The sequence below is a fragment of the Talpa europaea genome (assembly GCF_964194135.1).
Source record: "Talpa europaea genome assembly, chromosome: 12".
In the NCBI taxonomy this organism is placed as follows: domain Eukaryota; kingdom Metazoa; phylum Chordata; class Mammalia; order Eulipotyphla; family Talpidae; genus Talpa; species Talpa europaea.
The window spans coordinates 20,951,213-20,978,793 of NC_140079.1; the positions used below are offsets into that span (position 1 = coordinate 20,951,213).

General features: G+C 35.6%; 1 protein-coding gene across 1 annotated transcript in view; it reads left to right on the forward strand.

Moving 5' to 3' along the window:
- Window positions 1-969: 969 nt before the first annotated feature.
- TBCEL (tubulin folding cofactor E like) overlaps window positions 970-27,581 on the forward strand; it is a gene marked incomplete at both ends in the record, with an annotated part of 35,064 nt that continues 8,452 nt past the window's right edge. Inside the window, 6 exons of the mRNA XM_084251092.1 lie at window positions 970-1,102; window positions 2,715-2,854; window positions 9,318-9,499; window positions 10,806-11,062; window positions 13,657-13,783; window positions 15,253-15,369. Of these exons, the coding sequence (XP_084107218.1) occupies window positions 970-1,102; window positions 2,715-2,854; window positions 9,318-9,499; window positions 10,806-11,062; window positions 13,657-13,783; window positions 15,253-15,369 (956 nt within the window). The remainder of the gene's footprint in view (window positions 1,103-2,714; window positions 2,855-9,317; window positions 9,500-10,805; window positions 11,063-13,656; window positions 13,784-15,252; window positions 15,370-27,581) is intronic.

The following is a 27,581-nucleotide window of genomic DNA, read 5'->3' on the forward strand; positions in this document are numbered from 1 at the left end:
ACCCTCCCTACACACTTTTTATTCCTTTGAACTGCCAGTTGCATGGAAGATAGCAGTGTAACATCTTTGACTTTTTATTAAACATTTCAAAAAATTCTGTTGGTGTTCTGCTTGAGAGAGGCCATGTGCCTGTCACTAGTACTATGTTTGCTGTTGGTGATAAGTTTACCTTAACAAAGAACTTTCTTGATGGTTCCTCAAGTCCTAGATGAACACACACAACACAGTTCAGCTTTGACACAGTCAGTGCTGGGACAGAGGATGGTAGCAGACACTCATCACTGTGTTGACAAAAGAACAGATTGTCTTGTACTAAAACTTGCTCTATCCTAAAACTCACAAATGAGGGTCCTGTCAGAGAGCAGTCCTTTATTTACAAGATGACTTGTGATGTACACTCATTATTTTGGATAAATTGTTCAGCAAAACTGTCAGTGTATAGACATGTGCTCAGTGAGTGTCTACTCTGTGATCTAGACATTTATAAATTGATCAACTGGAACTTAAATAGAAATAGGTAGTATATAGTTTTACATGATGTTTCTGTGGAAAAAGAGGAAAATAGATTTTGAGAAACAAATATCAGAGAATTCATTCTTAATCTTTAGTCTGCTATTTAATATGTTTCTTTTAAAGTCATTTTTCCTGTTACCACATGAACCCTCTGGACCAGCCAAAAGTCTTCTTGTTATCCTTGGTTGGAAATGATTGCTTCTTTTAAATCCTATAGCATTTTTAACCCATATTTCCATGATCACATACTGAATTGCAGTGCTATCTTTTTGTCTGCATACATAGTTTCTCTAAATCTTAAGATACCACCATAGTGTGCATTCCGGGGGACCGTGACCATGTTGTGCATGTCGTTATGCCCCAGCTTGATGCCTTATAAATAATTGGTTCTTAATATGTCTTATGTGACTCATTAAATAATTTTGATGGTTTCTTGTAGTATTTTAGGAAAGGAAGATGGATCAACCTAGTGGAAGGAGTTTTATGCAAGTATTATGTGAAAAATACAGTCCTGAAAACTTTCCTTACCGCCGTGGTCCTGGGATGGGAGTCCATGTCCCAGCCACACCTCAGGGCTCACCTATGAAAGGTAAGAATGGTGGGGTCTAAATAGCATTCATTTACTAGAATGTGCTTAAGACATTAAACCAGAATAGTGCCTTGTTTAGAAATGATTTCCTTTCTTTTTAAGTATGGGTCAAATAGTCTTTTTCCCTTGCTAGAATTTCAGCTTTTTCAAAAACCTGAAGGGACTTGTTTTACTCTAGATTGACTAAAAGGCACTTTAGTTGTACTCATAGGGCAAGAAATATGAGTGATAATACTCCAAATGCATATTCTTTCAAAGAAGTTGAAGTGTACAAGATAGTTTAAGACTGAGCCTGTGTCCTAAGGACTGTATAGCCTAGCTGGAATGCAAGATACTCACATTTAGGAAGTTAGAACTGTAGTTCATAATTGCAGTTTATGTTGAATCCAATGAATGCCATAGTGATTGGGAAAGAAACTTAGAAGAGAATTAATTATATGATCAGAAAAGGGTCAAATCTATGACACTTGAACTAACCCTTTAAGAATATGGTATGAATAAAGATCTAATTAGAAAAGGGCAAAGTGTTTTTCCTTTGCATTTTTGCTTGCTGTTGTAAGTTCTTAGAAGTAGTTCTTTGTAATTATATGAGATTAATATTGAACAGTGTTTTGGTTTCTATGTCCAAAGGTTACTGTATGTGTGTTATTTCTCGGTGCAAATATATTATCACTTCATATAAACTGGAATGACAGAAAGAACTTCTTACTTGGTAATTTTTTCTCAAGATACATTCATATTCTGAGAAATTTGATACTGAAAAGTACTAAGTTAAAAAAACCATATAATTTGAGGCCCCCATTAATAAAATATTACCTTTGTGAGTCATTGTTTTATACCAGATAGGGAACAAATGGTTTAATTCTCATGTTTATTCTGAGATAATAAGAGTGCTTTTATTTTTGAATCAGGCAATAGTTTGATTACCCCAATTTGACCAAATTTAGTTTCGGATTCTGAAACACTTTCCCCCATTACCATTATGTATTTTTAAAAGTCTGATTTTCTTAGGGGACAAATTCTATTCTACATGACTATGAAATGGGAATGATTGATGGACAAATATAAGAGAAAGTGATGTTGATTTTGAAATAGATTCACTTAAGTGAGAAAGATTTCTTGAATAATATGAACTTAAAGAACAGAAATGGCTTAGCAGATAGACTGTCTAATGGTTTGAGATCATTTTCATAGGCAGCAAAAGGTGAAAATACACATTATATGGGGAAAAAAGAGCTATCTGGAGTGGTATTTTTGAACTAAATTAAAAAAGAATCGAGGCCAATAGGAGACAATAGTCCAGACATGAATCACATTAATGTAATGTTCAGAGAAGATGATGGCTCTGTTGTTGATGATTGAGATGAACAATCCTGTCAGGAGTTAAAGCCTAGAGGACTTATTTGTTGATGCTGATCCAGTATTTTTAATTTCCTCCTGGGTCGTATTTGACGGTCTCCCCTCAGAATTCAGCATCCTTGGATCCCATCATAGCCTATATTTTCCAGGTCCTATGCAATTTCATGCCATTTGATTTTGATTCCCGAGGGCTGAATATATGTAGGCAGAAATTAGACTGATGTAGAAAGTGTTTTGTTCCTCCATGATTTAGATCGCCTCAACCTCCCAAGTGTACTGGTGTTGAACAGCTGTGGAATAACCTGTGCAGGAGATGAAAAAGAAATTGCTGCCTTTTGTGCTCATGTATCAGAACTAGATCTTTCTGACAACAAACTTGAAGACTGGCAAGAGGTAAAATTACTAATTTTATTGTTGCATTTTGGTAAAACGAAGCAGTAACCATTGTATTATTGTTTATGCTGTTACTCTGCTGAATTCTGGTTCTCACCTGAGATTCTTGTTGTATGTTGCAAGATAAATAATTGACTGCGTCAACTGTTTTTTGGGCACTTAGCTTTGTTATTTCTGATTTGCTTTTCTTTTACGTAAAAAGCACTGAAAAACTTTATTCCAGGTATCAAGAGGTTAATGACACTTAGGTTTCATGCTAATAATGCATGAAATTCACTATTACTATTTCAATATTTATTACTGCAAGTTGACATAAAAATTGCTTGAGCCTCAAACTATTATAAAAATACTCATTCTACTGAAATTTATTCCAAATATTTTAGAATTTTTCCTTAGGTCTCTTTGGTGGTTTGACATGACTGATGTCTTTTGACCTAAGTGTAACTCTATACCAAGAATATAAATAAAGGTATTATAATATTCTGTCTTATAATATATATAACATTACCTGATAGAAACTACCCTTAAGAATCAGGGAAAAACAGTTCTGCTTGATTTGTTCTCTTGCCTTAATTTATGCTCATAGTTCTTGCATGGACTATTGGAAAACCTTCCTACTAGGTTTTCCTGCCTCTGGTTCCCTTCTGCTTCATCTAAACTATCTTCTATAGCGCTAACAGCATTCTTTTAATAAATGAAACATGACTGTGCATGTTTGAAGTCCTTTAGTTGCTTTTCACTACCTGGAAACTGAAGTCTGAACTCTCTATGGTAGCCCTCCATCATGTGGTCCTTTGCTGTTGCTAGAGCTTTATCTACATCTTTAGTCATATGCTTTTTCTTGCAGCATGTGACAAACTCTTGACACGAAAGCTTCCTTGCTTTTATTCATTCTGAACCTCCTGTTCCCTTTCTCCTCTTTCCTGCCGGCCACTTCCTTTGTATCCAACACTTGGTCCAAGTTGCTGATCCCTGTGAAATGTCACTGGCTTACTTAGAAGAGTCAGATTATTCCAGCACCTGTAAATGGCTGCTGTGAAAGGATTTATCACAACATAGAGCAATCACTTGCTTATTCAAAGTAAAGATTCTGTCATTTTTATCATCAGCATCTAACATGCTAGGCATTCAAATATTTGTTGGCTGCATAAATGAATGAATGATTCTGTCTTAAGAATTTGTTAAGACCACTTGCTCCATTTTTTCCTGTGGTCGAAAGAAATTCACTAAATCCTTCAATGCTTCAGTTTGCTCATTCATAAGACAGGACTGCTGATAAAGTTGAGATACTTTGTAGATGTTAAATGCTACATGAATTCTAAGAAATCTTGGTTATTTAAGAAAGTTTTCTTCAGTTTCTTGTATATTTATCCATTTCATCATCTTATTTAATCTGGTAACTGTGCTCTGTTATATTCCCTATTTTTTTAAGGGTTTTGTTTCATTTATTTATTTATTTTATTTTTTTAATTTAAATTTTATTTTTATATTCCCCATACAATTACAACCCTCTTATTTTGACCCCAATCCCTCCTTTCCCCGCCCCCCACCCCCTGTAGAGTGTCTCTGGTTCATAGTTGTTTGTTGATTTTTATATTTTCTTTCTTATAGTTATTCTTTTTCCTGGTCCCTTATTTAAGTTTTCTAGATTCCTGCTACGAGTGAGACAATCCGGTATTTTTCTTTTTCTTTCTGGCTTATTTCGCTGAGCAAGATCCTGCAAACTGGTCCAACCATTATGGAGAGCTGTGTGGAGATTTCTTGACCTACTAAACATAGAGCTTCCCTATGATCCAGCAATTCCACTCCTAGGTATTTACCCAAAGGACACAGAAACATCAATTCCAAAGAGCACCTGCACCCCTATGTTTATAGCAGCACTGTTTACAATAGCTAAGCTTTGGAAACAACCCAAATGCCCAAAAATAGATGACTAGATCAAGAAGATGTGGTACATATACACCATGGAATACTACTCAGCATTCAAAAAAGATAAACACATGCGATTTGCAGCAACATGGATGGCGCTGGAAGGGATCATGCTCAGCAAAATATAGTCCCTATTTTGATTAAGATGTTTACCAAAATTTTTTAAGATGTATGTTACTTGATTTCTAAGTGACTTGTTAGTATATACAGATTTATTGGACTATTTGAAGAAACAGTCTCTACTTGTACATATATTAATTAATTTATTTACTTATAAGTAACATAATTCACTGTCCAACAAATTACAATCTGTGCCTCCTTGGTCTATTGAAAGGCTTAATTGACATGTGTGCTCTGGCCACACTGCACAGAAACCAAAAAAATACCTTATTAGCCCCCCTTCTTCTGATTTCCCACAATAGTCCTACCACTGACCCTTTGGTGAGTTTTTTACCTGCTGGAGCTGGGAGAGGGCAAGTCAGACCAGATCTCCCTCTGAATTACTTCTGCTCATATGTTTACAGACAGATTTCTCTATGTATGTTTCTTTTGGGAGTAAACAGTTTCACAAAGATTTTTGCTTTGTGCTTTGGTCCATGTTTTGACCTCTTGCAGCTTTTGCTAACTGGGGGAACAGTCTAATAATGATAAAATTGCTACTTTAGAAGAACAGTTTATGTAAATATGAATAGGAACTCAGAGTTTACACTAGGTAAGTCAGTCTTTTCTCTGCTGAGATAAAGACAGGCACTAATTGTTTCCCAGGCCACACTGACATAGATAACCAGAGGGTCATGAATGTTTATTTGTGCTCTTTTGTGCTCAGTTGTATATTCCTTTATGTGCTCAAGAGTCTGTTTCCAGCCAGTGTTCAAGTGAGCGTTTGTTGCTGCTATCTTCAGCTTTCCATTTTTCAATTTATTTTAGTTTTCATCATCCTTTGTATTTTGTCCTTATCCTTAACTGCAGTTGATCCCAATCTTTTAGAGTGTATATCAGAGCATAGAGAGATGGGAGAAATACTACAAAGAAAGAATATTGATTTTTAGGATTGATAAAACCCTGTCAGGCTACAAATGCCTTAGGTCGTGGTTTCAAGACATTGCATTTCAACCCAATTACAATCCATACACAACCCCATTACAACCCATTACCAAAAAGATCACTTGTCCTTGGCCATTAACTAAGTTTGTTTTAGCCAATATTTGATGTAGCAATGTGGAACAAAGTAATATAGTTTGTCCTTTTTGTGTTTTGAATGACTACTAATGTTCTGACTATCTAGAGATGCAGAGTGAGAAGTATACTACTTTGGGGGGAGGCAAAGATTTGTCTCTGCCCTTCTAAAATTGGGCACCTATGTCTAAAAATAAGATGCATTTTTTTAGCTTTTGTCTTGAATTTTGGGCTAAGTAGGTTTTTGTATGACCTTTCCCAAGGTATCTCCTTTTTTCCTCTCTTCCTTATCAAAACCATTTTATAAAAGAAATTAAACCAAGAGGTCGAGAGGAAGGTGGAATTAGCCACTCAGCTGAGGCAGAGAATGGCTTGGGTATAAATTACAGATTGTTATCTTAAAACCCTTTACCCATTTTCTTAAAACTTTAGTTTCTTTCTTTTTTAGAAGCCAAAGTAGAGGGTCCTCTGTTAAATTGTAGAACTGTGGGTATCGAAAAGGTGATCCAAGGTCATCCCTGTGTCTCTGCACATGTGTATATGCAATTCAATCCAGCTAGAGGAGTGTTTTTTTTTATTTTTAGAATTTTTAAGAAGGGAAGTTAATGTACTGTCCTAGAAACTCGCCAAATGTTTGTCAGCCTTTGATATTAGTCACTTTTTCCTTTGTACATAAGATTATCTTGTGTAATGGAAATAATATTTCTAGAATCTGATTTATCTACTCAGTAATTTAAAAGTTAATCATTAATTTGAAAATCCTTTTAAATTTCAGCCCTTTGGGGAAAATTTTTATGTCTATCATATGTAACTTTTCTTGTATTTTTACATTATATTCCAACTTTATCATTTTAGGATATTCCAGGGCTATGAAATGAAATGTTATTCCAAATCTTTATTCTCAATGGAGAGTAATATAAATGCAGATCATGAAGATTGTATAACATATCTGCTAGCCTTGGGAATTCTCTCAGAATTGCTTCAAAAACCCCTAAATTTATGCATTTGGGAGTATTTCCTCTTTACTATAAAAAATGAGGGTTGTGGCTTATGTTTTGTTTTGATTTAACTGAGGTTGTACTGTAGTTAGGGGTTACGCTTCATGCAATAGTAGGAGCAAACATTGGGCCTCCCCTGGTGGCGCAGCGGTTGAGTACTCTGCTGCGAAGCTGCCTGCAGCCTCTGCCGCGCCGGTTTGATCCCTGGCCAGCGGTGAGGGTCCCACATGGCACGCAGACCTCTCCTGCTGTGCCCGCTGCTCCCCTCAGTACTGTATTTTGTCGGTCTGCCTGTTCTGTTCCCCGCTGTGGCTCTGGTGAATTCTCTCATCCTCCCGCGCTTCTGACTGTACCCAGTGCTTGTATAAATAAATGTATAAATCTTAAAAAAAAAATTAAAAAAAAATAGTAGGAGCACACTTCCTTTTCATCTGTTTTAGCCCTTAACAGAGGTAAAGCATAGTTGGTCATCATCTTCCATGTGAAGTTCCTTCATGTCATCCATGTTCAGGTGATAAAGTGCAGTAGAAGGTTGGTCCCTGTATGGACTATTTAGCTGTTTTTGGCCCCAGACTGAATTCCACATCCTCATCATATGTTGCACAAATGTTTGGTGCTGTTTGATCATAATAAGGATCAAGCAGGAGAATATGTGCAGACTGGTATGAATTCTTTACATTTTAAACTAAAGTTTAGTGTGTTTTCTGTAAAAGATAGCTCATTTCTTCATTTCTTTTTCTATAAGATAGCACATTTATAATGTGAGGATAAAAATGATACCACTTCAAAGGATAATGTTTAGAATTGATAGAAAAATAGGTCCTTGAACCATTCTGCCCAGCCTGCTTCTCAAACTTCTTAGAGGTAATCTACTTCTCACTGATTTTAGAGCTCCAGAACTATACAACACATAGTAGTTCTGATAGAAAGTGCAAATTACTTTTCTTTCTACCAGTAGTTCTCAACCTGGATATTCTCTTGGCATTACCTATGGAACTCTAAAAGAAACAGAAAACCAGATCCCAAAGAAGAGGCTTCTTATTCGATAGTTTATGGTAGATCCTGGGAATCAATTTACTTCAAAAATCCCACCGATGATTCTGACATATAGCCAAGGTTGAGATACCAGTTCATGTTATACTTGCCAATTTAGTTATAGTTACATTTATTGAATGATTTTGTGCCATTAATTTTTTTAATAAATTAAATGCTCACTGCAGTAGTGAACTAGGTAAGTACTGTCCTTGATTACATTCTGTTGAATAGTATGTAAGGAATTTCTAAAAGATGTACCAATCATTATGCTAAATGCTTTATACACTTATTTAATCCTATCAACAATCCTATAAAATGGATGGGTACTGTTTTCTCTGTTTTACCAATGAGGAAACTGAGATTTTGAACAGCTAAGAAGTGTTTGAACCTGGTTTGAACCCAAGTTTTCTGACTCTGAAACTAGTCCTAACTATTCTGTTCTGTTCCTATTTTTATAAGTTTTACTTAACCACTGCTGTTTGCTTAATACTTTTGCTGGGCTTCTAGGTTTATTTCATACTTGTTAAGCTAGTTCTTTATTATTTACTGGTTATATTTATGGTTTATTAGTTGTTGTATGTTGGAAATTACAATGGCTCTAATATATTAATCCCAGATCTGACTTGTGACTGTGAGACCCAAACTATTTAACATCTCTGAGCCTCAGTTTCCTTATTTATTACAATAAAAGTAGTATGAGTACCTTGTAAGTTGTTTTGTCTACCAAGTTGCAAGCTCAATCATTAAATTGATGGTTGTAACTTTCTCTTTCGTTGTATAGTATGGGTGCTTTTTGTATTTGAATAAATAATGTTTTAAAATTTAACACATCTTTGAACCAAGTTGAACTCTGAGTGATTGTAATTCTGTAGTCAATTTTGAATACCTGGATTGTTACCAGGTGGTCTTCAGTAAACTTTTAATTAGCCTTAATGTGCTGAGAATGAGAGGAAAGATATTCAAAGAGATTGCATGACTCAGTCTCAGCTCTTTAAAAATTTGTAGTCTAAAATGTCATCTAAACTATCTTCTCTTTATTTATCAAAGAGAGTATCATATAGAACAGAATCAAAACCTTGCTGAAGGTAACATGGGAAATCTTTCTTTTGTAGTAATAATTTCCAGTGATGCCACTATTTCACAGAAAAAAGATTAAATTACTTGTTAAGGTTTATTGCAATTACTTCTGTATCTCTGTGGGTACTGCACTAAAGAGGACTTCTGAATGTGAATGTGGAGACCTGCTCCCCTAGGCTCTCTTGAGCATGATTACTATTTAAAAACTCTGATAACTGCCTGATGTGTTTTTCTTGTTTTCTTCCTAGGTCAGTAAAATTGTGTCAAATGTTCCCCAGTTGGAGTTTCTAAACCTGAGTTCCAACCCTCTGAATTTGTCGGTTTTAGAAAGAACATGTGCTGGGTCCTTCTCTGGGGTTCGAAAGCTTGTCCTCAACAACAGCAAAGCTTCTTGGGAGACAGTCCACACAATACTGCAGGAATTACCAGAGTAAGCCCTGAGAGCGTGGTGGAGAGAGAGCTGTGTTGCCATCTGTGTTAGTACATAGAGTTACTGCTGATCTCCCATCTCAGAAACACTAGAGCTGCAGAATGAACAGAGAATGAGGTTAGAAAAACGAAGTAATTAGAATGAGGGTGTGAGGGTAATCTAGTAACATTTTCATTGGAATACTTGTTCAGTGTTGACTAGCTCCAAGACATAGGATATGTCATCCTTTAGCTAGAAAATATTCCTGAGAAGCATTTATCATTTCTAGATCAACCTAACCTTTCTCCATTTGAATCTTCTGATTACCTGATTTCAAATTGGCTTCAGCCCTTTTCTGTGAGAGGAAAGAAAAAACAACATAGTATCTCTAAATATATAAACACAGAGAAGATTAAGTGTCTGGTTTGCTTGATGGGAAAATGGGCCTGGTATTCTTTTCTATAATTTAAGCAAGAAATTATATTTTTTGCTTGTCAGTTTAGAAATGCTTTGTTATATCTTGTTTGTATCTATCTTTGTATTGGCACATAAGTGTTCAAGGGAAGTAGTTTAAAGAAATATACGATGGTTTTTTCTGACGGTCTAAATATGGAGATTATCAAAGCCTTATAGAATCTGCTTTCACCCTGCTTTTTTCCATCTTATTTTCTACTCTCACTCTAAAAAGGTTGATTTCCTCACTACATCCAACATCTAGCTGGCCTAGAATGAGCCTACAAGCCCCAGTCCACTAACCATGTGGTCTTGGGTGAGCTGATAGCTTCTTTGAGCTCTGCTTTCCCGTCTGTAGACTGGGCACTGTTGTGTCTGCCTTGCAGGAATAGACCTAACACTTTATTAAGGACCTGGCCTAGGCCTGACACAGGAGTTCAGTAAATGATAGTTACCATTTCTACTTCTGAACATTTATTCATGGTGTTTCTGGAATTTTCTCCTATCTCCTCTCCACTTAAGCAAATCTATCCTCTTTCAAGGTCATCTGTCTTCCCTGATTGTTCTGACTACAGTTTCAGTTCCATCCTTATGTGAACTACAATTATATGTACAGTTAGTATTGCTAATTTAGCTCTTACTTATTTAAGCACAGAGTTAATTTATTACTGGGTTATATCATTCTCTGCTGTTCTTTGTATTTTAGGTTTTATCTTCCCAGTTATGTTTTAGCTTCAGGAAGCCATCTTTGTATTTTCTCTACAGCACTGAGCAGTCCCACAGACAGTAGGCATTTATTTACTGGATGAATGACAATAGATGCATAGAAACTTAACTGCTTTAAACAATGAGATCTTTCCTTTTTTCTCTGCAGTTTGGAGGAGCTCTTCCTGTGCCTTAATGACTATGAAACAGTGTCTTGTCCTTCTATTTGCTGTCATTCTCTTAAACTACTACATATAACAGACAATAACCTCCAAGACTGGACTGAGATTCGCAAGTTAGGAGCTATGTTTCCCTCCCTGGATACCCTCGTCCTAGCTAACAATCATGTGAATGCTATTGAGGAGCCTGATGATTCCTTGGCCAGGTTGTTTCCTAATCTGCGATCCATCAGCCTCCACAAGTCAGGTGAGGTACAGGCCGTGTTCCCCATTGACATGCGAATTGACCGGAGCTTAATCATGAAATACAAGGAAAGGAAATTTCTTTCTGTCATAGCTCTGCCTTCTTATAGGTTGAATTTTCAGGTATCACATGCACAATAATACTGACTATCTAAATTTAAGGCATTTGTTTTCATGAATGCTCTGATAAATATCAAGTGGTATATAGCATTATATTAGCTATTTAGATTTTATTTATTATAGAGATTATGCTACAGAAAGAGTGAAACGAAATGAATGAGTTAAATAGTAAAAAGAAGAGTGAAAAGGTGTAAAGAATGACAGGCTAGAGTAATTTGTCTGGATTTAGGTCAAGAAATGCCAATCTGAATGCCTTTTGAATATGCACTTTCCTTTTCCAGTCTTTATAGTTGGCTGCCAATTTGTTGCCATCTGATGCATTGCTATATCACAGCAATGATTGTTTTCCATCTTTATTTTTTAATTAATACACTTTATTTTTTAGATTCACAGCAAAATTGAGTGAAAGTACAGAGTTCTTACATATCTCCACCTCCCAAATGTGCACATTCCCATCCCCATCAAAATCCTGCACCAAAGTGATATATTTGTTTCAACCAAACCTACATTGACCTATCATCACCCCAAATCCATAATTTACATTAGGGCTCACTATTGTTGTTTTGTATTCTATGGGTTTGGATAAATGTATAATGACTCATATCCACTATTGTAGTATGGTGCATGACCATTTCACTGCCTTAACAATCCTCTGTGCTCCTTCCTGCTCATCCCTCCCTCCCCTCTAATGCCTGGCAACCACCAATCTTTTTGCCTTCTTCATAGTTTTACCTTTTCCAGAATGTCATAAAGTTGGACTCATACAATATGTAGCCTTTTCAGATTGACTTCTTTTACTTAGTAATATGCATTTGAGTTTCTTTTGTGTCTTTATGGCTTGATAACTCATTTCTTTAGCACTGAATAATATTTCATTGCCTGGATGTACCATAGTTTTTCTACTCACAAACTAAAGGACATCTTAGTTGCTTCCATGTTTTGACAGCAGCTATAAACCACTATGTGCAGGTTTTTGTGTGGACATAGGTTTTCATTTCATTTGGGTAAATACCTAGGAGTGCAATTGTTAGATCATGTGATAAGAGTATGTTTAGTTTTGTAAGAAACTGCCAACTGTCTGTCAAAGTGGCTGTAGCATTTTTGCATCTCCAAGAGCAATGATTAAGATTCCTGTTGCTCCATGTCTTGTCAGCATTTGGTGTTGTCAGTGTTTTGGATTTTGGCCATTCTAATAGTTGTATAGTGGTATCTCATTGTTGATTTAATTAGTTATTCCCTAATGACATATGATGCTGAACATCTTTTCATGTGCTTACCTGCCAGCTGTATATCTTCTTTCGTGAGGTACATGTTCACGTTTTTTGTCCGTTCGATAGTTTATCATTTTCTTATTGTTGAGCTTTAAGATTTAGATCATTGTTTTTTATCAGATGTGTCTTTAGAAAATGCAGTCTCTTAGTTTGTGACTTTTCTTTCCATTCTCTCGACATTGTCTTTCTGCCTAGTTCGTAAAACAATGATATAACTAAAAATAACTCTACCCTACAACATAAAAAACATAAACAGTTTAATTCCACATGTAGGTTATTAAAGATGGAAATTAAATTTTAAAAACAGTATTTTGCACAGGAAAGCTGTTTATTTCACAACTTGACACCCCTTGCACTTACTCTGTTCTTCCAGCTGGAAATGCCATTCTGAAGGGAAGAGGACGGCTATGAGTTGGGATAGTTATGCAGCAGGACCTTATAAATCACTTCTCTTCCTCTACCCTTGCTGAAGGTTGATAAAAATAGGAAGGGACTACATTGTTCTCTGAAATGCATTTAATGTGTTGTAAAATTGACCAGCTTCATTATTACAGGAATATTTGTCCTACCAGTGCCAAGTATTGACTTGGATGATACTTTTGCTCAGTCATTGGAAAAGAGTTGTATTAGGACTAAATGATCTTATTTTGTTGTCACCCCTAATCTTCTCAGTGAGGTTCAGGTTTTTTGATTTTCTTTTTTTATTAAATTTTAACTGTTTTCCATGTCCCCCCAAAAGAGGACAGTATGAAAGAGGTAATATTTAGTTCCTGGTTCTATTGACCTTGCCCCACCTTAGAATTTGCTAAGTAAAAATTTGAGTACTATGGTATCTCACTGATCGGTCATTATGTCCAATGAGTCTACATTTGATGAAAGAGTTGGTTACATCACTTTTTATTGGCACACATCCTGTTTATGAAAGCCTATTAACCCCTTTACAAGCCATCTGGGTAGAGAATCAGTGGATCAGTGGATATTGGCAAACAAAGGCCTCTCTTACCACAGGATCACAGGGATAGGAGGGGATAAAGGAAAGCCTTTATGGTGTCTAACTGCAGTCCAGTATTTCCTTTGATAAAGAAAAAATTCACACTCTTGTTTATGGCCATTTTAACATTTCAGAAAGTATTTATTGAAGTAATATTCTTTGCTGTTTATTGTGTGTTTTCTGAATTTTGCTTAATCTATATATTTCTCAAATTAGGTTTGCAGTCTTGGGAAGATATTGACAAGTTAAATTCATTCCCCAAACTTGAGGAAGTGAGATTGTTAGGAATTCCTCTTCTGCAGCCATATACCACTGAGGAGCGAAGAAAATTGGTAATAGCCAGGTCTGTTGTCTCGATATTCTGCTGTCTTTTCTTGTTAACTTGTTGTTTCATTAAAGGGGTGTTATTCTATCAACTATTGAGGAGGGGCAGAGAACACTGTTAGTTTATCTCTGTTTATTGAACAGACTGTGCTTGAAGGAACTGTTTCTACAGCTCCAATCTTAAGGAAAGGAATACAGTATGATGAGAAAGATGTGAAATCTAATTGGCCTGCCAAGACCACTGAAAAATTCGCTCACAAATTCATTCTATTTTCATGCTTTTTGTATTTACTATATTTGAACAGATAAAGGAAAAGTAGGTTTAATAGGGAATCAATTTTGTATTAGTTGTCTGATTTTCTCTGTTAACATAATGGTTACTTAAAATGTAAATATCTGAAAACTGGGCTATCTCATAGTGTAACACTTAAGAAAGCAGAATCTTTGTTTTCTGAAATGTAGACTAACTTATATTTGACTACTATTACCTTCTTTCCGCTCCCCTGACTTTTCATATCTCAGACTCCCCTTCCCACAGACTATTAAAATGTCCCAGGAATGTTTATTTTTATAGGTGCCTTTAGCAGCAGGACATTTTGGCTAAGGTGTACAGGGCCGTGGAGCTTTGATTTGTTCTCTTTGTGTACTATGCATAGCAGTTTTGAAAGGGGAATGGTAGGCCTATGGTTCCCTGAACAAGAGAGGTTCTTTAAACAGGGTATTGATCTGCCTGACCAGCTAATACCTCACAGACCTTCGCAGCTTTCCAGTTGTTAACATATACATTATTATCGCACTGAAGAAAGACATTTTGGCATTCTTTTCTTCTAAGAAGAATTAAGTCTTGCAGCAGGCCTTATACTTTATTTTCTGTACACAGTTCTCTTGTTCATACCTTGAACTCTGTAACCAAATTATACTGACTGTTTTGTAGACTTGTACTGTTCAATATGATACCACTAGCCTTGGGCGACTTTTGTACTCTTGAATTATGGCTCATCTGAATTGAAATTTGCTATATGTCTGAAACAGAAACAAGATTTTGAACACTTTATATTAAACAATTTTAGTGTTTCATTAGTTATTTTTTCATATGGAGTACAAGTTGAAATGATTAAATCCTGGCTATCTTGGATTAAAATATTTTATTAAAGTTGATTTCTCCTGTTTTGTTTTTGCTTTTTAAAATATGACTGCAAAAGAATTTTAAATTACATATGTGGCTTGCATTATATTTAACTTGGATTCTGCTACCTAGAATTTTATTTTGAAAGGCGAGGTAGGTTCATTGCCACAGCTAAAAATGAAACTTTAGATATTTTTGGTCCTTTAATATCACATCAGTTATGTGAGTAGTTATACATAAGCAGAATTATATCAAATGTGCCCTTTCCAGAGAATAAGACTGAGCTTTAAACCAATCATTTTATTTCTAAAACTAAATGTTTTTAGTATCATAAAATGTCTTTATTTTGGTTTTATTTATAGATTGCCATCAGTTTCCAAACTTAACGGCAGTGTTGTTACCGATGGCGAACGAGAAGATTCTGAGAGATTTTTCATTCGTTACTATGTGGATGTTCCACAGGAAGACGTGCCATTCAGGTAAAAATTACTCATCAGTTTTCTAACACTTTAGTCAATAATGAGGCAATTTAATAACTACTGTTTTAGAGCAAAATCTAATGATATTGAAGTTTTTGGGCCCTCTTAAGAGGACTTTAATTACAGGATATAAAAAAGGAAGAAACACAAAAGCGTGTATTTCTTCTAGCCTTGCATTTGTACTAAGAATGCTTGGGATGTATTTAACTTCATCCGGCGGTTCCTACTCCATTCTCCATATTATTGATTCCTTTTTGATCTACTTCTCTAGGGACACATTTTCACCTACCTCCAAAACTAATATTTTTTCTTTCACTTTGCATCTTCCTTTGGGATATAATTAATAAGCCCTGCAGTTTGGAAGATTTGTCAAAATTACAGTCGATTTACAGAATATGGAAAGAGGGCTGGAAAATAGACTCTTAAGGAAATATTAAATGAATTAATTTTGACAGCTAAATTAGTAATTACCTTGAAGTGTATGAATAGTTAATATATTTGTTGATGAAGAACCACCTATAATAGTCTGTAAATGTAAAAAGAACTGTAGCAGATATGATATAGGTAACGTTAAACAACCACAGCAAAATATCCCAAAACAGGTTTTCTAGTGTTAAGAAGTAGAATCACTTACCAAAACAGTTATATGCTGTCCTTAATGACTTTAGCAATAATATGAAATCCCATTTGACCAGAGGATTTCAGACAAACAGGATGCAAATTAGGATGAATGTGAGTCAAATCAGTTAGTCCTGCTTACAAATTTCTGTGATTCTAATTCACTCTCACAGAACATAACTATCTTTTGCCAAAGTTCTTTCTTATCTGTGGACGTTAAAGGGCATCAGCATGGTGTAAAGGCTCAACCGGTGCTGTATATAAAGATATTGTGGTATTACTAGCAGTATTTTAAAGCCAAAGCATTTAAAAATATTAGAGAAAGTTAAGGATTTTGAAGATAGCCACTTAAAATTAGCTAAAAACAGGCAGCTGAGGCAAAATAGGTATTACTGTGCCTTTTAACACAACCCAGAAATATTAGGTTAAACTTATGAAATATTTTTTACCAAAAAAATCTAGTTTTATTTGATTCATTCTAACATCGTAATGAAAGAAATATCTTGACTTTGAGCATAAATCTGTCACTATATAATGTTTAATTAATTTCTAGTCTACTACAAAAAGGGATGTGTGTGTGTGTGTGTGTGTTTGTGTGTTTGTGCAGTAAATTGTTTTCTGTTCCTGAGGGTGTAATTATCCTAAAGCATTTATACTTCTAGTCAGGGTTCTTGAATGCAGGTCATAGAAATCACCTTTAATCAGGGAAGAATTTATTAGAAGAATATTAAGCTATTATTGTACCCTTAGAATAACAGATGTTCCTCCCCACAGTCTTGGATTTTTCATACTATTGTTTTATTCTTGGCAGCACTTTGTCAATAACCTGGAGTATACCATGTGACCAACAGTGATAATTAGTTATTTCACTACATGTCTAGGACTTGCAGAATCTCTTCCATGCACACTAATTGGATACTCACTGGCTTCTACTAGGGACCAATCCCAAGTTATCCTTAATTATCTGAGGGGACTATGCCTATAAGCTACTTCCTGTGCCAGTTTTTTAGTGTACACAGTAGAAATCAACTCTGTCCAACTTAAGTAGGATAAGATTTTAGTTAAAAGAATGAACATTATATAGCTCACAGAACTTACAAGAAGATTAGAGCACTAAGCTTGGGTTGGGTTGATGGGAAGCAAAGCACATCTAAGACTTCTGTTTCTGGGTAAACAAACAATGCTTCTCACTGGCCATTGAACAGTCATCAGCAAGCTGCTGGACTTCATTGCTCTGAAGACAGTCACAGCCACAGCTTTGAATTCTTGACTCTTCCATATCTGCTATGAATAATCTGTTCAACCTTTAATCTTTCACTATATCTTGAGATTTAAAATTTCCACTTGCAGATATACAGGTTATGTCACCTTCTCATGATCTAGCTTTCAGCTTTCAGTGAATAGAAAAAAAAAAGATTCTCTACTCCTCTTTTGTTTTTAGTGGCATGTGGTTCCTTCCTCATACATTTATCTTGGGTTTGTCTCAAGTCAGAAAGGCACTGAGATGCTGGAAAAAGTTGACATGTATCCACCAATGTACCTGTCCCCTAGTAGATTTCCTTATTAGACCCCTGGTAGAATTATCCATTTACTAAACAAATATATTTTGAACCATTTTGACATGCCAGGAACTATGATAGCCACTTAAAGAACTAGAACAGCATTCCTATTGATAGCAAGATGGAATAGTGAATAAGCACAGAGGAGTTTGTATTAAAATGCCTTCATTATGAATTTAGGGACTATAAACAGGGTATTAGTACTATACTTATCTCTTTAATTGCCTTCCAAATTATATGCAAAATTACCTAAAATACCAACGAATAGTTAATAGCACAGTGCATAGTTAAATTTTCATAGAGGTGAAAATTTAATTCTCAGGATGATTCAGTGTTTCAACAGAATCACATTGAGCTTTAGTTTCCAAGCAGAATAGACATATTCTTTGTTTTGAGGAAAACATTCTTTTTCATTTGACCATGAATTTTTTGAGATTATTGTTTAAATTGATTTTGCTATATATTCTAATTTCTACAACATCCCTTAGCTGTTATGTTCCCTGAGCTTTTTCTTCTTTCATTTTCCTGCCTTGAATCGTTAAACATGAAACACCTCTCTCTACTCAACTTAGGTACAAGTAAAAAAGTTAGCCGTTGAGGGCATGGATAAAAAGTCATTAGGATCAGTTGAATGTTCTTTTTGTTAGCAAAAGTATGTTTTGAGTCAGTTGGATGTTCACACACATCTGTTTCCATGTGATTAGTTGTTTGGGTTACAAAGACTTTAAAGATGATCCAGAAAGTTTTGTATTCTGTTTTCCTATGTTAGACTAACATAAAGCTCCATTTACTTGAATCATTTCAGTTTTTTTATGATGAACAGAATAAATGTTTAAAGGGAGACAAACTTATTAAGAATTTTATAATGTCTTATAGGTGCTCAGTTATCCTTTTTATTGCCTTCTACTGGTAGGTGGAGCTGGAAGTTTAGCCTTTCTGCTGTAGCTCTTTATGGTAATAATGGACTATCACAGAAAAACTGAGCAATCACCCAAATGTTTCATGTTTATTTACTTTGTGAAACAATAGAAGATGAAAAGTCTCTGTTTCTGATTCTTGGCCTTTAAACATCATAGTGTTTGCTCTTCTCAATAATAGGCTCTTTCTCCTAAAGCCTTCATCTGTGCCTTGTCTCCCCATGCTTGTGTGTCAGTGGTGTGTTATTTCAAAACCAGCTCAGTGTGTGCTGCAGGTGGTTGAAAAGATGTCCTCACTGGGCTGGTCATATTTCAATTATTGAACTCTCATATTGTACCAGGAGAACTTCTAGGAAATAATTCTGTATTCTAGCTGGGTTTCAAAGGACAGTTTAATTTATTTACTGAATACTTACTATGAAGCAAGAGGCACTGGGCCAAAAGGTGAAGATAAAAAGACAAAAAGAGTAGTGTCTACTCTCAAGAAGCTTGCCATCTGAGCTAAGCTAGAGATATATTTCCTTTGCTGCATCCTCCTTATGTTCCCAGCCTCTACAAATCAGGTTACCCCAGGATTTAGTCCTTGGACTTCTTCTCTTCTCTATTTATCCCCTAGATACTTTATCCAGACCTGTATTCTAATAACTGCCACATTGATCCCTCCAGCTCTGATCCACCCCTGCATTCCAGGCTAGGATTTCCAACTGCCTACTCGGCATCTACATCTGGATGTTTAAACGTAGTGTGTCCCAAATCAAGCTTTTGATACCCTACATTGCCCTCCCTCCCCACCTCCCTCACCCATTACCACCACACCCACTCTGCAGGTTTTCCTCCATGTCTCCAGTTTACTAGTTGTTCGGGACATAAACCTTGGCATCATCCTTGATTTCTTTCTCTCACACCCAACATCTAATCCATTTGTTTTTATTCTCTCAGTTCTACATTTAAACATATATATATTTTTTCTATATATATAAAATACAAGTACTTCTTATTCATTTTAGATCAAGCTTTCATCATCTCTTATCTGTATGATTATAGTAGCCTCCTAATAGGTCTCCCTGAATTCACCCTGCCATCTATACCTTATTCTCCATATAGCAGTTAGTTTATAAGGACTCAAGTTTACTAAAAAACAAACAAACCTTCCTTCCTATTTCTCAAACACACCAAGCACACTCTCACTTCAGTCAGCCCTTTGCACTTTTTTCCCTGTTTGCAGTGCACCAAGTTAACTGCTTGACTCTCCCTCACTGATACCTTGTCAAATATTCCTTTCCTGACCATCCTATATAAAATAGCAAACTTGGGCCTTCCCTGGTGGCTCAGTGGTTGAGTGCTGGGTTGCAGGGCTGCCCGCAGCCTCTGCAGCGCCAGTTTGATCCCCGGCCACGGGCGAGGGTCCCACAAAAAAAATAAATAAATAAAATAGCAAACCTCTGTCTCCTATGACTCTCTTTTTAAAAAAGATTTATTTAGGGCCTCCCCGGTGGCGCAGCGGTTGAGCGCTGGGTTGCGAAGCTGCCCGCAGCCTCTGCGATGCCGGTTCGATCCCCGGCTGCTCCCCGGCTCCGGAGGAGGGTCCCACATGGCGCGCAGACCTCTCCTGCCGCCCGCTGCTCCCCTCAGCAGTGTACTTCGATCCTTCTGCCTGCTCCCCGCTCTGGCTCTGGTGAATTCTCTCACCCTCCCGCACTTCTGACTGTACCCAGTGCATGTATAAACAAAACAAACAAACAAATAAAATAAAGAAATAAATAAACATGCCTCTATAAAATTTAAAAAAAAAAAAATTATTTAAAAAAAAAAAAAAAAAAAAAAGATTTATTTATTTATGCATACAAGAGCTGGAGTGCAGGCCAGAGATGCAGGGTGTGAGAGGATTCACCAGAGACAGAGTGGGGAGCAAAACAGGCAGATGTACTGAAATACACTGCTGAGAAGAGCAGCGGGCGAGACAGAAGAGGTCTGCTGCGCCATGTGGGTCACCTCCCTGGCTGGGGATGGAACTTGTGCTGCAGGGGCCTCCCTGGTGGCACAAGGGGTTAAGATGCAGCACTACGTAGCTATCCTATGACTCTTTTTTTTTTTACTTTTATTTTTCTTATTTATCATCATCTACCTTCTGGGTTCCACTACAATAAATCATAAGCTCTATGAAAGTGGGGACTTCTGCTTTGTACCTTGCTGTGTCCTCTGGTCTGGAGCAGTGCCTGAAAATATAGCAGCTCTTCAATAAAACGAATACTTGAAATATGCTCTGGGAACACAAAGGAGAGATACTTTGCTGGAAAAGGTGTTAATTTGGTGCAGGTTAGAAGAGAATATTCCAGACAAATTTGAGTCTATGGGAAGTAGTCACAGAAGTATGAAATAAATCTTTATGTGTAGTCAGCTATGATGATTTGATATGACCTCGTGAAAAGTATAAGTGGAAGGTAGTAGTAGTTAAGGCTCGAGAGGACGGTAGGAGCCAGGGCGGGCTTTGAAGAACTTTGGTGTGCAGGCCAGGAGGCTAGGATCGTTTCTTGCCAGCAGTAGAAAATCATTGAAAGGTCTCTACTGGGAAGTTACATGGACATATTTTGGTTTATACTTAGAAGGAGAAACTGTGAGTCCCAGAGATCTAGTTAACAACGGAGGCTTTAATAAAGGAGGATATGTGGTAGAGGTTGTGTCTATCTCTCTACAGTTATAACTTTAGGGCTGAAGTTCACATAGAATTTGAAGTAGTTCTTAGAAAAAAATTCTACATGTGCTTTGATATAGCCCTGATTTCTCTAGGGGTACAAAAATAGGACTTACAGAAGAAGAAATGTGTCTGGTAGCAGTTAAAATACATATGCTCATTATTTTTGCCTCACTAGTTATCAGATGGCTGTCCACATTGCCTGTATTTATCAGTATCCCCTCTGTTTCGTGTTTACTTTATCACTTCATTTCCTTTGAGAGGTTAAAGTTAAATTCCTTGTTTAGTACTTAACTAACATAGTCTTCCTCTGTTGGGTTTTAAAGAGAGACAAGAGAAAAAGAAAAACCACATTTCTTTTTAGTCATCATATCTTGTATCTTTTGGGGTTCAATGGTTTCATTTTGATTTTAAGGACAGTAAGGGAAGTAAATTCATTGATTTGGGGTATCTTTTTTAGACTTTAAAATTTGCTTTTTCTAAAGAAGAAAGTAAGAGGAATAGCCCCAGTGAACAGTTATTAGGTAGGAGGAAATGCTATTGTCAGAAATTGAGCAGCAGAGCCAGAAATAGGCTTTCTTACAGGCTTGGCTTTGCTTTTATTCTTTCTAAATCTCACTTTCTGTTTGTCCCAAGGAATCCCTAATTTTTGACCTCGGAAAGCTTTATTTATTATGTAAAAGATTATATTAGACATTCTTTAAATGTTTATTTGATAGTCATTAGTGGTATGATTTTTAAAATAGGGGGACTGTTTTTTCCTGCTTAACACTAATGGCTTTTCTAAATGGAGCTGATTGTATCTTCATGTTATTGTGAGAGCAGGGCAGTAGCCTGTATTTGGACACCACCTCAATGAAGGCTTATTTTGTCTTGGATGCTGGAGAAATCCTAGTTTGCTGTGTCCGTTACCTCATATTCCTTCCAGACAGAAGACCTGCTGTTGTAGAGGAACATTCCTACACTGGACATGAGTCTCCTGGGGTTCTCCATATTGCCAGGCTCCATCATCCTCTGACAAGGGCCATGACACAGCACTCCTCACATTCAGATGGAGTCTGATGGGAAACAAAAGGGGCTTTCTCCTGGGTGCACCATGGAGAGCCTCTGAAATGTTAGCTTTCCCTGTTGCTCACAGCCTTTGTCATTCCAATTACCTTGGACCTTATTTTGACTTCCTGCCACTTTCCCAGCCCAGCAGAAGATAAGCTACCTTTCTCATCTTGTTTGGAGTTATATATGTGTATTTGAATGTAACTGCAAAGGAAAGAAAGGATAAGAACCAGTCCACCCATGTCAGTACGTGGAAGGAATTTTTTTTGGTATCTGAACTTTTGTTTGGACCAGGGAAGAGGCCAGTTTTTCTTTCTGCTTTTTAGAATTAAGCAAAAATATTGAAAAATACTGAGAAAAATAAACACTTGTATTCACACCGTTCAGAATTAATGATTGTTAATATTTTACTCTTCAAGATTATTTTTTAATGAAGGGAAATAATATTACAGTAAAAATCTTTTGGGGTCTGTTCTCTTATTTCTTACTCTAAGGAATTTGGTATCCTTGGTAGCTACTTGTTATATTTTATATATTCATTTAAATATTAGTAAGATTTTCTAATTCTTTGTCAATGTGCATTGTAGTTTCTTCTCGGTCTGCAATTTCTTCAGTCTGGTCTTTTCACTTTGTATTTTGCTGAAAAGAAGTTTTAAAGTGTAGTGTTAAATATATCTTATTTCAGAAATCTTTTCCTTTGCAATGTTTTTTTTAAGATTATATCCTGGATTTTTTTTTTCCTGAAAATATTTTCACATTTATGTCTTTGATTTACCTGGGATCCATTTTTGTATATAATATCAGAGATCTGAGGAGTCCCTCCCCCCATGTGAATAATTCATTACAGAGAGTATCACCTCTGTAATGCTACCTCTGTTATATATCTCATTTTTTTATGTGCATGGGTCTATTTCAGGGTCCTATTCTATTCCATTAGTGTATCTGCCCCTCCCTGTACCATTATAGAATAACTGAATTATATTACTAAATTACTTTATTGTAAGCCTGCATTTCCAATAAGAATGAGTTTACCCACCTAAGTGTTCCTTAGATTTGTTTGATATTGTAGGCCTTTTTCCCTATGAATTTTAGAATTGGTTTATCAGGGTCTAGAAAAACTTCAGCTATAATATGGGTTCTGATTATATTCAGTTCTCTTACTAATTCAGGAGTCTTTTTGCTCTGTGTCTTCTCATCTGTGAATAAAGGGTATTTTCCATTTAAAACTTTTTTTACACCTTTCAACAGTGTTTCTAAATCTCTCACAAAGGCCTTTGCCTTTTGTGAATTGTTAAATTTATTTCTAAATGCTTAATATATTTTGTTTCTGTTTTAAGTAAAATAATTTTTTCTGTCACTGCCTTCCAGTTGATTGTTAGTGTATAGGAATGCTATTGAATACATGTTGATCATGTATCCATCAGTCTTGCTGATGTATAGACTAGAGTGTTTAACTTCTTTATGATTTCTTTATAGACAGTTATACCTACAAATAATTTTATTGATATTTTCACATTTCTTAGAGTATCCCCTCAGCTATAATATTAAATGTATTATTTCTAAGTTTAGATGTGAAATATTTTTATATGAAGTATGACTTTTCTATAGGTTTTTGATAAATGCCCTTCATTAGGTTAAAGGCAATTGCCAGCTATGTTTTTCTAAAAGTTTCTTCTATGATAAATAGCATTTTTTAAATAGAATGTTTTTTATTGACATGAGCTTGTTTTTTTTGTTTTGTATATCTAAATTTTAACAATTTTTTTTTAGATATTGAGCCATCTTTGCATTCCTAGAATGCATAGTTTTCATTCCTCTGTGATAAATGCCCATGAATGCCATTGGTGAGTTGTATGATAATTAATTATATGTTTAGCTTTATAAGAAACTACCGTACCATTTTCTAGAATGGTGTGCCATTTTATATCCACCAGTAATAATGAGTAATCATTTCTCTGTCTTTTTGCCAACATTTGGTGTTGTCACTGTTTTAAATTTTGATGAGGTTTAATTCATCAACTTCTACTTTTTATTAATCATGTTTTTAGTGTCAAGAATTCTTTGCCTATTTATAAATCTTGAAGATTTTCTTGTTTTTTTTTCCCCCTAAAATTTTTTGTTGCTTTACATTTAAACTTAAATCTGTAGTTCCTTTTGAGTTAACTTTTGTGCAAGATGAGATATTTAGGTGAAGATTCATTTCTTTTGTCCTGTAATTGTCTATTTGCTCTAGCACCATTTATTGAAAAAGCTATCTTTCCCCCATTTCTTTGCCTTTGTATCTTTTTTTTAAAAATGGAGACTATATTTGTTCTGCGTTCTCTGTTCTTTTCCACTGATCTATATCTCTATAAATAGACATACCAATACCACACAGTCTTGATTACTGTAGCTATATAGTAAACTTCTAATTTCAGGTAGAATGATTCTTCCAGCATTTCAAGTTTATTTTAGATATTCTAGGTCTTTGCTTTTCTATGTATGTTTTAGACTAAACTTGTCTCTGTCTACAAAAAAAAAAATCCTGTTGGAATTTGATGGAAATTTTGTTTAACTTATAGATAAGTTTGGGGAAGATTGACATTCACTATATTGGATCTTTCAGTGTATGAATATAGTATGTCTCTCCATTTATTTAAGCTTTCTTTGATTTCTTCCATCAACATTTTATAATTTTCAATGTACAAGTAATTTAAGTCTTTTGTTAGACTTACCTAAGTATTTCATGTCATTTGCAAATATGAAGCATTTTATTTCTGCCTTTTCAATCTGTGACTTTATTTCTTTTTCTTATCTCAACGCGGTGGCTATAACCTCCAAAACTATGTTGCATAACAGTGGTAAGAATGGACATCTTTGCTTTCTTTTGATCTTAGGAAAAAAGCATTCAATCTTTTACCACTGAGTATAATGGTAGTTATAGGATTTTTTGTAGAGTTCATTATCAAGTTGAATTAGTTTTTCTCACTTCTAACTTGTTGAAAGTTTTTATCATAAATGGATATTTTATTATTTTCAAATACTTTTTCTTTGTCAGTTAACATATGATGTGAGTTTTCTTCTTTAGTTTGTTGACAAGGGGGTTATGTTGTTTGATTTTCAAATGTTGAGCCAGCCTTGAATACCTAGAATAAATTCCACTTGGTTATAGTAATAATTCTTTTTATACATTGTTGGATTTAATTTACTCATATTTTTTTAAGGATTATTGTGTTTAAGTTCATGAGGGATATTAGTATGTAGCATTCTCTTTTTTTAAAAGCTGTATTTTTTATACTTTTGATATCTGGGTAACACTGGCTTCATTAAATGAGTTGGTAAGTGGTCCCTCTTCCTTTTTCATTTGTGTGTGTGTGTGTGTTAATAATAGCCATCCTGTGGTCTCACTCATAGCAGGAATCTAGAAAACTTAAATAAGGGACCAGGAAAATGAATATAAGAAAGTGAAAATCAAAATCAACAAAAAACTATGAACCAGAGACACTTTTAGGGGGGCGGGGGCGGGAGGGGAGGGATTGGGGTCAGAATGGGGGGGCTGCAATTGTATGGGGAATATAACAATAAAATTTAAAAAAAAATTAAAAAAAGAAGAAGGAAAAGAAAAAAAAATGACTAGATCAGTATTTCAACTACACAAAAACTTAGCAGTCATGGGTGGGTCAGTTAAATGGGAAATATTTATTAAAACATCGTCCCAAGAGAATATGCTGGTCATCTCTGGAAAATCCCTTGAGGAACCGAGACCTCTAAGCAAATGCTACCTCATTTATAAAGGAGGCTGTCTCTGTTTCTACATGGACTATCTCCCTTTGGATCCTGCATTGCCCCTAAATTAGTTCAAGTCTGTAGGTTTTAGATTTTTCTGCAAAGTAATTCGACTATATTTTAGTGTACTACTTTGAGTTAAGTGCATATTTGAATAGGAACATGATCTGTTTTCTTTTATAATTAAAGACTGAACTGCTTATTTGGAATGACATATTTTTGCCTTACACAGCAGGTAATGAAAGGGAACACATATGTATACACATTGTTATCCATAAATAATGCATGATTAGTTTTTAGTGATATAGTTAAAGATGGTTAGTTACTTAGCATGTGCAGCCTAATTCATGAATGCCCAGCAACTCCCATGACTGTATCCACCCAGAAAGGGAAGCATGAACCCTCTCTCTGAGCAGGACAGCCTAACAGTCCATGTCCTTCCACATGTGCCACTGCTCTTACACCTGCTGTCACACTGAAAAAAAATGCTGTCTCACTTCTGGCTATCAAGGACTGGATGTCACAGTATGATACTGTCTCCCCACTTTCTCTTAAGCTAGGAATCTTACCCCTTTGTTCTTATTGGATTGGGGAGGAGGGGAGGCAAGAGAACAGCCATAAAGCTTGTTTTTATTTTATCTCATAAGTCATTTTCTAAGGAAGGGTCAACTAGAGGGGGAAGCCTGCTCTGGAGTCCACTTATAAGATTTAGTTAATTGGTGCTAAAATGGTCATTAGCCAGGTAAAAACACCAAGGAGACAAAATCGTCTCAGTTTTAAACAAACAAAATAAAGAAAAAAAAATAATAATAATAGCCATCCTGAAGGATGTGATACAGTATGCATTTATTTGATGATTAGTGATATTAAACATCATTTCATAAGCTTATTGGTCATCTCTGGAGAAATATCTATTCATGTTTGCCCATTTTCAAATAAAATTTTTATTTTTACTGATTTCATTATATGCTCTGGGTTTTAACTTATAATGGATTTTTTAAAAATTTATTTTATATATTTTTTACATCATTTTTCATTTTTGTACAATGTATGCATTTTCGTCTTGGTTATCATCCCCGTAAAATTCCCCCCCCCCCACTGTTTTGATCCTACTCCCTCCTCCCTCCCCCCATACCCCCCATAGTGTGTCTCTGGTTATAGTTGCCTGTTGATTTTGATTTTTACTTTATTATAATTAGCCTTTTTCCTAATCCCTTATTTAGGTTTCCTAAATTCCTGCTATGAGTGAGACCATCCAGTATTTTTCTTTTTCTTTTTCTTTCTGGCAGTGATATTATAATGGATTTTATTTAGAGAGTCTGTACCACAATAATTACCCAGATAATACAGATATAATCACTTAGTGCGTGATTTTTTTCAATTTCTGGTGGTAGAGTTATCTTTTCACTTCTTTCACTTATACTTATTGCTCTAAAGAGATAGCCTAGGTAGTGGATCTGTAGTAGTTTTTTGCATCCTTATTTCATACCCAGTCTCATATCACCCTAGCCCTACCCCTACTTCAAGCAGTAAACCTGACTTTTTCCTTGCTTTTTCATGGAGGAAGTACATCTAATCTCCTTTGCTCACAGGACTAATACTCCTATT